The 10,038-nt window shown below is 39.5% G+C and overlaps 1 protein-coding gene across 1 annotated transcript; it reads left to right on the forward strand.

Moving 5' to 3' along the window:
- The first annotated feature begins 1,333 nt into the window (after window positions 1-1,333).
- On the forward strand, window positions 1,334-7,593 carry LOC111260581 (mitochondrial carnitine/acylcarnitine carrier protein). The gene is made up of 4 exons (XM_022833455.2): window positions 1,334-1,657; window positions 2,281-2,478; window positions 6,136-6,542; window positions 7,226-7,593. Exons 1-4 carry the CDS (start codon window positions 1,406-1,408, stop codon window positions 7,386-7,388), a joined length of 1,020 nt encoding a protein of 339 aa, XP_022689190.2. The 5' UTR covers window positions 1,334-1,405; the 3' UTR covers window positions 7,389-7,593.
- The last annotated feature ends 2,445 nt before the right edge of the window (window positions 7,594-10,038 follow it).

Here is a 10,038-nt window from a genome sequence, read left to right on the forward strand (position 1 = left end):
GTTTCTCAATGTGCCATTATCATCACCGCTATTTATGACTGTATATTACAGTGGTCACTTTCATTGGGTTTGACCCAGTTTACGCAAGTTAGTTGTCGTTCCTGCCTCAGTTAACAGGCCAAGCTTACCAAGTCTACTGCTTAAGCAAACAGCGAGTGAAGTTCGTCGGCTGCCGCTGAGAACTACCGCTGGGAACACAGCGAGGGCAGCCGAGGCCCTACGCCACCTATAATGTATATGAATGATTCGCTCTTCTCGCCGGTAGATGGATTTTCTTTAAGGCCATATCTCATTGAGCGTAGCGGTCAGGGTACAGACATTGCGGGGCCACAGGCAAGGGTGCAGTCTTTTCTCATTGAAGACTCGTCACCAGGCGTTATATAGAAGAAAAAAGTGACCGCTGACCCACTTTCAGCATTTACTGTACTAGGACAGTACTTATCACTGTGCTGAAATAGGTCAAACGAAGCTTAAACGGAAGCCATTTTTGTATCAGCTTGAAAATATAGATGCAGTCTTAAAGAGTCGAGCAGAGAGGTCAGCTACGATACATAACGATGTGCTAGTTTTTCGTTTGTAATTAAGCACTCATTAAATATGCCCATAGGAGATCAAAAACTTTAAGGTTCGAATAATCTCTACAAGACAGACTGTACTCATTTAGCGTAGGAGATACAGCTTATAGGCATCATAAAGCCACAAAGTACCGACACGTTGGTTACTTCTCTACTTATTTGGAAGCACTATGTACGTGGGCCTATGAATTATCGACTTACTCTAAATATACTTATCATCGGCAATCTTGGCTGCTTCAAAAAGAACAAACGACTTATTGCCATAAACAAATAGCAAATGAGGCTGGGTTTCATTCTGTTTGCTTTATAACAAACTGACCTTAAAACCCACGTCTCTGAACACACGAGAATGGACTGGCCTAAAAATTATCATTTTAGCATAAGCATGACCTAACTCGACGTGGCCTGGCTACATATGTATCGAACGTATTTGTCCAATATAAATATAGTTGTTAGGAACCAGTACAAAAACGAATGCCGCATGGAAAAAAGGTCATTGCATATAGGCCATTACCAAATTATTGAACATCGGCAAATTCTTAGCATCAACGAAATGACTAAACGACACGAAGCTGTGGGGCATAACATGTAAAATTAATAACAATTAGTAATGCGTCAATCGTAGACAAAAAAGCCCGATTAGGCTTAGTAGTTAATCTGCGTATTCATTCGAGCTTCTGTATAGGCCGTAAGGTCTCTCTTAAGCAGAGGAAAAACAGGGATACAGTTATGTGGGATTCTTTTTACTAAACAATCCATTGCCACCTTCTTTCTAAGAGACAACGCAGCATCAAATGGAATGAGTGCTAAAGGCAAAATCGTTCATACCAATGGATGGACCAGACATAACGAAAAACGTGCAATCCGCGTGCGATTGCAACAGGAAGCACCGCATTAAAAAAAATATACGAAAGGCCCCAACCGGATTAGTTATACCCACGGAGCTAGTTTCCTCAATTTCTCCGTCAGAACCTACTGAGACAGCCAAAGATTCACTAGGATATTATTGTCGAATATTCTTAGCAGGAGGCTTTGCTGGAATGTGCCTTATTGCCACGGGGCACCCACTGGACACAATCAAGGTACCTAACTTTCGACCGTTAAAACCCTAGTGAGCTTAGTATTATTCAACAGCAACATACCCCTATGCTTACTTGAGGTGCCTATCTTCAAATAGACGTTTCGGCGATGCGTACTTTGAGGACAAGATTTTTCCCAGATGAACAGTTAGGCATAGTGATCCCGAGCATAAACTAATTCCTGTTTAGGGTGTCTTCCCGTGCAGCTACGCGCCAATGTGCTGACTAGATGCACATTTAATAACAATAATAACGTACTAATATGCTATCAGTGCAGGTACCATCGACCATTTAGCTCATCTACGTACTGCACTATCATTTGATAAATTATTCTATTTACGTTTTTTACTGATTGTTCCTGGTTTTGCTTTCTCAGCTATGTTCAATACAATTGCGGGTCCATTATATTCCCCTGGCGGTAACTCCAGTCTTTGATATTGCATCAGTAACCTTTGAAAGACCTTTCTTTTCGCACGCATAATGAAACAGATTTTATTAGTATGATTATACATTGGCAAACGACCACTGCGATTTTCCCTACTATAAGGATATCATTACCACAATTGCGAGACATCTGACATTAAACAATGAGATTTAACAGCGAAGTACGATTTAACTGAGTGCAGGTCCGGATGCAAGCCATGCCGCCACCAAGGCCCGGGGAACTTCCAGTTTATAGCGGGGCTCTGGACTGTGCTAAAAAGACATTTGCTGAAGGAGGTTTCAAAGCCTTCTACCGAGGGATGGCGGCTCCATTAAGTAGTGTTACTCTCTCAAACTCCATGTACTTTCTAGGCTATTCTTTTGGAAAACGCTTACAACAGGTATTCTTTTCCTTCCAGTGCAATACAACCACATGAATCAGCTTGAAATGCAAGACTAATAATAATCAGTCCCAGTCATAAACCGAAATTACAATCTAATGCAAGACAAGACTCAAAAAAGGTCTAAAGTTAAGTCCTGGAATTTTTTGTCCGATTGCAACTCCGCTTGTAACGACAAGAATATCGGCACGCTCTGTAGCGTAATATGGCCGAAAACCATATAGGTTAAAATCTGATTCTATAGAACAATACTTTATCTTGTTTCACTCGTGAAGGCCAAGGTTGGCTTAGCAGGGCAATTCTGGACACGCTTTAAGCAGGAGGTACTCATCACCGAATTATTAATTATTACACTGTTGGAAGCTTTTCGAAAGTTGTACAGAGAAGCACGAGTTATGAGCGTCATAATTTCTATTAGATCTCTAAGAAAGCAATGGCTATCCATCTTTTTGGAGTTTCTTTAACGATCCTGTAGCTAACAGGTATTTGTTCATTTCACATTTATACTAAATTTTTTTTCAAAAATAACTTCAGGTGATCTTGATAACTTAGAGAAACACTAAAATCCATCATTTTGATCGTAAATTTAATTTTAAACAATTAGATTTTCCAAAAATTTTTTTGAGCATCCTTTTAGCTACAAGGAACGTTGTTCTAAATTGTTTCAAAGGCGTCTCCAATTTGCTGAAAGACAAATATGAAAAACGGTGAAAGAGCTGCGTTTTAAAGTCCCAATTCAAGGTAAAATATTAATGCTGTGGTATAACTATAGGTATCCTGATCGCACTAACAGCCTCATTTTATCCCAGCGCTAACCTTGGTTCAACGTTAGCGTCCTGCGTCACTCAAGTCAGCAAGGTGATTAATATATATATATCTATATATATATTAATTGTATAGCGTTAACTAAGATCATATAATACACACAGTAATAGGCCATGTAACAATTACACATGCTATATCTTTCCTTATCGCTTGATCACAGTCTCAGGCCAGAAGGATTTGTGCACGCTGCAGTTTATCCTAATCTTGATCTCTGCATTCATTTTTCCAATTTCAATGCCCTCGTATTGGTTTCTATATCTGCTTGGTTATTTCTAAACCTTCGATATTGGTATACCATTTTAGTATGTTTTTGGCCTGAGTTTCCGTTTGCTTAGCTCAGACTTGACTTTCGACCGCCCCTTAAAGTTGTGCGTTGTCCGTTTGTTTTTGCCTTCATTTACCTGGACTGGAGTTTGCTGTAGGCCTGCCATCGCGCTGTGTGTATTTCTTTTCATCTCTGCGTGTACTTGCCCGCCCGCCCGCCCGCCCGTGAGTGGGCACTACGCCAAATCGTTAGAGAGCTGTTTTTTGCTGATACTATGCTTCTGCGGCGTGACTTGTGTCGTGCTATTACCATGTAATGGTCTGTCCTATTTTATTCCTGCAAACGCTGCCAACTGATCGCTGTAACATACAACGTACAACAAAGCCCTGTCTGTGGGGCAACTCCCGTAGATGTAGTATGACACTTCTGTTTTCACTGTCTATTGATCCCACATCCTGTTGAGTTAACCACAGGTAGAAATGGGTCCATGGTAAGACGAACCACTTTGTTTTTGCCGGGGTTGTACTTCGTGAAGCAGATTACTAACGAACCTTAGATTCGTTGTTGTTTTTGTTGTCCTCAATTAGAGATAACCTTCACCATATCTCAGCTTTCTTAAACCATAGATAACCTGCCAGAGAAGCAGTTCTAAGCAGCCTCAGTCTGCAAGTCAGACGCCGCTGCACTTTTGCATCAGCATGTTGGATAATTGCGCCAGATCGAAGTACCACCTACAAGCACCCTTTTGCCTTTTTATAGACTGCTATGTCATTAAAGCTATTGGCAGATTGCACGGCAATTGCCAGAAGTAAATAGCCACACTAACCTGATCGAAAGTTCCAAGTCCTAAACTAACCCATTTTAACTCACGATTTGCCTAGTACCAATATTTTTTTTTGCTAAGAAATCCGTACACCGAAAAGATATTGTCTATATTGCACCAGTAGTGAAAGGTGGAAGAAGTACCGCGTCAGGTGCAGCATCAAAGCCGGTTTTTTAGAGTGACTGCACACATCATTAGATGCATTGCGCTAAATCTAGTCAAACGTAGAGACGTATCTAGGCCCAATGAAACGCAAGTGGTACGCGTTGGTGTATCTTGTCTTTTTGCGATTCTTGAAATTTTAGTGCAGAAGGTACGGCACAATCCACAGATATGTCGCTATTCAAGCAAATCCGACAGACTTTGAAATTAACAAGGAACAACCTATGAGCAGCTATGTACCTATTATTCGCGTTCCCATATGTAAAATCGTTGTTCACGGTTTCTCGAAATAAATCGATAATGGAGTATGCATGCCCTACAATTGCCCTTTTCGGGGCAGCCTCTGTAGTCACATTTGCTTAGATCGGGAGAATGAACGCGTCGAAGCCCACGTCGGGTATTTCCTTCCTTAATTCAGGAAGTAAGATATAGCGATGAGGGCTGACGTGGTCATCAAGTAGCCAGACTGCGTGCGTTCGGTCGTCATGCCAACAACCTATGAGTCCTTTGAGGAATTCGAAATAGCAGGTTGTATTCATTGTTTCATTTTCAACGAATATCTCATAGTAGTAGATGCTACTACCGACAGCTTACGTCCGAACCTACTCAGAAATGCTACTAATCCGATTTTTCTCCTAAGTGACGCCATTCTTTCGCTTGATACCTTTTTGGCTAGTAGAGGTTGAGTCATGCCTAATCGATAACAATAGTATATTCCAGGCAAATCTTTCGTTAATGAACTTCTGGAAATTGCATGCATTTTCAGATGGCCTATGGGTTAATTTTCCGGGGACCCATATTTTACTCTGTTGCCACATTCTTAGTGTTTTGGTTATAACTCTGTAACACGTTGCGTGCGAAATGGCAGTTTTGGCCGACAGGGCTCTTAAACACCAAGGCTTGCTTTCGTGAAGAGCTTTCCAGATTGTGGCAATGCGTTTTTGTCCTTCGGGTTTCAACTTTTGGTTACCTCGCCGCTGATCTTCAGCACTCAAGTTTCCATTCCTATTGTATTTTTGCTTACGACCTCCTTGCCAAATGCCTTCACCGATCTCCGATGAGTTTCCAAGCCGCCGTTACTTTCGAAGGATAATGACTTGACCATTGAGCCTTGATTTGCAAGACTGGAATGTTTTTTCTTCTAAAATCTTAAGTGGTTTTACCTCATATGTTTTTAGCAGACTGGACTAGTTACCGGCCAAATTTCGAAACATTGAATAATGGGTTTGCTCGTGCGGGTGGCTGTTAAAACGGCTTTATTATATCGTTAGTTAGCATCACCTGCATTTTATAAGATTAAGAAACAGTTATGGCCAAAGTGATTTGATAAAAAATAGCTATTCTTTGCTCATTAATATGGTTTGCCACGTTGCAGCATTTTTTTGTTGTACTCTTTTGATCGCCAGCAGACGTCGAATCTGTATTGCGTTTCATAGTATGTATTTATCAAAGAGTGTGTCTACTTAAAAGACGAATCGACCAAGTCACTGTAAATTGTCGATTAATAAACGTTTACCTCACCTTGAGACTAGCCACTGTGATACCGAGTATTATTCATCTTGACTGAGTACCGTTCACCCAGGTCGACAATGAGCCGTTAACATACAGCCAGACAATCCGCGCGGCGATGACTGCGGCTGTGTTCATGACGCCCGTCACCATTCCTACGGACCGTACTAAATGTTTGCTGCAGATACAAAGCCAGCCAGGAGCGCAGAAATTTAACGGTCCTATTGATTGTTTATGGAAACTGTACTCGTCAGGAGGAATAACGAATTTATACAAGGGAGGCGGTGTTGCGGTTCTGTTGGAGATACCTGCTGCGGCTGTATACTTTTCCACGTACGAAGCCGTGAAAGGCGAACATATACCTGAAAGGGGCTATATTGCTAGGGTACTTTTGGCTGGAGGGCTGGCTGGTGCCATGTCGTGGGTTATAACCTTGCCCGTGGATTTTGTCAAGTCCCGTGTGATGACATCGTGCACGAAGTACGTTTTAGTATTCCTTTGAACTACGATTATGCCTAACTTCTGTCTGGTTTCAGGTCCAATGTGGTGCACACCCAATTACAAAAACCCCATATTCCCGTGCACCATCCCATGCAACATGTTTAGCAATGCTAATGCAGAGTTGCAAATTTCTTTGGATTCTAGAAAGAGAAGGGGTAATTAAAATAACCGAAAGTGCTGACGCTTCACATAATTTCATGTAATTTCTTTGAATGTGAGCTTTGATAATTACAGAAATCGTTAGATGTCTTTGATAAATTGAGCAAACGTCTAGAACTAACGGGGAGGCTAATATAACCTATATTATTTATTATTACAAAGTAGACCAAACTCTTTGAATGGCCCCGATTATTCTACTACTACTAGAAGTACTGAATCCTTTATTCGACCAATAATTACTCTACCTCTTTACGTTACACTGGATTTATTGGGCCTGGTATTAGCGCCTTCTAGTTCATAGATGAATATTGGTTTTTCCGCTTTTTACAGATTTTTCGTTTTACGTTTGAGATTCCATTCGAGATTTCCAGCACGAAACAGTATGTTTGTATAGGGATTTCAAACCTAGACATTTTCAAGGATCCCTAAATATAGTAGACAACTACGTTAGAGCTGCGTGGAGATAAAATCTAACCGTGTGTTGAATCGTTTTTATGATACAGGACCAAAGTGTTTCACGTGCTCTGGGATACCCTACGACACGAAGGCATTCGAGCCTTTTACAAGGGTCTGACGCTCGTTGTCCTGCGGGCATTCCCTGCCAATGCTGCCTGTCTTTTAGGCTATGAATCAGCATGTAAAGTACTCCGCTGTAATTCACATTAGTACTTTCATATAACAAACGCCTCAACAACGAAAGCACTCAGAGGAGTCGGAGCAACCGCTTTGGTGCCTGCAAATCAACTCTGTCGCAACTTGTTTCCCTCGATTGCTTCTCACATCGTTTCCTAATGATTTCCAATAATACTTTTAATCCATTCGGTGGATACTCGTTCTTATAAAGTATTTACCTGTATGCTCATTGTTGATAGACGCGTGCAATTATTCTGTCCAGGCTGATTATCTAGGGTAGAACATAACAAAACCTGAAAAAAAGGAACTTACGTCTAATGTGTGTAGAGTAAAGCCAAATTTCATGCCATCAATATACCGCGTGCATTATCACTAGACCAAAACAAGTAGATTCTTATGATTTTCATGTACTTTGATGGCATTTTTTCTATATATATTGAGTTGATTATCACTCTATAAATATAAAAAAAAGACTGTATGGCGGTAACGATGCTGCCCACTTTATTTCCTACCCGAAACTAGATTCATGCTTTGCGAAACACTTCAGCGTAAATTACTTTTATTATGAAAAAATCAACTTCTTAAAACCAAAGCAGATATGTAGAGTATTTTTTGTTGTACAAACATGAAATGTCGTATTTAAAAGTGGTTTGTTAGCTGAAGCTGAATTCTAGCGTGATTAAAATATTGTAAATATAGGAGAGTTGCTAATGTTTCTGTGCAGTAATGTCTGGAATGACTTAGACCGATGCAAAGGGTAAGTCTTGTGTGTCGCAATAAAGTTATATTAGAATGTTAAGAAATAAGAAAAAACATTTTTTTATATTTTATTTATTTTATTTAATATTTTAACAAGTATACTAGGTAGTAACGTCGAATTTGAAAAGAAAAATTTAACTGAAATAGTCTAGAGAAGAGATTCATGATAAAAAACATTTTTTTGTCGACGTGTTATTATATATGGGATTAAAGGCTTTGTAAAGGTCTCTGTGCATTTTTGTTCAAGCGGACAAATATCTTGAACTTCAAGCACGCCGCAAACCAGCGGAAAAGTTAAGATCAAAGCTCTGTTTCAAATCGTTATTTACGACTTATGTAGAACGCAAAACCACATTTTCACTCCAAAAAGGCTGCTGTTTCGCTAATCAAAGAACATCCGGACACTCTTGCCATTATTTCCCGACGGGTGTGTATCATATAGAGACCATCCGGCGGGATGTGCCTAGTCCGATTTTCGAAGTATCTTATAGTAAATACAGCGAATAAAACAAACGTTTTAATTATAATTTGCCCATATATTTTGAATTATACGAATACTGTTTATATGCAATATGATCTGAATAATATACGAAAGATTTTTCTCGTTTTTGTTCTCGAGGAAAGTAACTTAGTGTATGGCAAATCGTTTCTTTCTAATCTGAAATGACAGATGGAATACTTGTTCTTATTGAATGAAATTTTGTGTGTACTAATACAGGCAAAATAAGCCTATATACCTGTATTTCAGCGTTAAAATGCGTCGGTCACACGTTATTGAGGTACGCACTTGAATTACGCCTGAGATCTATTCCAAAATAGAAGTTTGCTTAAAAGCCCTTTCACATAAAAACGTAATACAAACGTAACAGTTTGATTACCGTATCTATTGCATATGTAACGATGTAGAAATGCGTATTTTGACGTCGATTCCTTGATCGTACCCTGGGAGCACTACGCCGAAACTTCTGCAACGATCTACGCTTTGCTTACTAATTCCTCGCTTGGGCCGGGCTAAATTGCTAGAAGTTTTTGATCCCCTGGAGCACCCAAAAATTTGGTTAAGCAGTTCGGTGTAAAATTCTCGAAAAAATTTGTGGAGCTTTGTCGTATAACACGTCTATTATTATGGACTTTTACTGATTCTGTTGTTGGTCATCTGAATGTCACGGTAAATTCCGTATATTCATTTTTCTCAGATCACAAAAAGCCTGTAGGGCATGTATTATGTACTACTCAACGTGATGCAGGCAACAAGTAGTTACAAAGGAAAGACTCCTTTGTATAATGTACATTTTCTTCTCAGTTTGACAACTGCAGACGACACGGGCACACTAAAAGCTTTCTATTTTACTAGGTATAATTTTGTTAACAAGTAAAACCCTACTCTTTAGATCAACCGCTACCGTATGATGAATTCGATGCCTTGGGTTCCTTAAAATACGTGGTTTTGTGCTTCGTACCTACCTCTGATGACAATCATCCATAGGACCACTGGAAATTTCTGACGCACTAATAGGGTTTCTTTTCTAAATTTTGATGTCTACTCTTTCTACTTCGAGCCAATGATCAATGAAATTAGCGAAGATGCAAAATTGAATTTTTTTCTTTTTTATAATATTAAGACTAGAAAAGAAAAGAACTGTATTTCTAGTGCGATTTACAAAAGAAACTTACGACAAGATCACTATTAAGGAATATTTTTCGAGAAATCGATTCTTCTAATAAAACTCATTTTATTTCCAGAAAACCGAAAATGTATTTATTAATTATTGTTAGGCCATAATGAGGGAATGCATGGGGAATGTACATTTTTTTCATTTAGTTGCAAACGCCTAACACAGCTCTATAAAACCGTAAAATCCAGGTCCCAATAATCAGAAGGCTGTATATAATCACATATTTGCTTACATATAGGACAAAATAT

This window comes from Varroa jacobsoni, unplaced genomic scaffold, assembly GCF_002532875.2.
Source record: "Varroa jacobsoni isolate VJ856 unplaced genomic scaffold, vjacob_1.0 scaffold_454, whole genome shotgun sequence".
Classification (NCBI taxonomy): domain Eukaryota; kingdom Metazoa; phylum Arthropoda; class Arachnida; order Mesostigmata; family Varroidae; genus Varroa; species Varroa jacobsoni.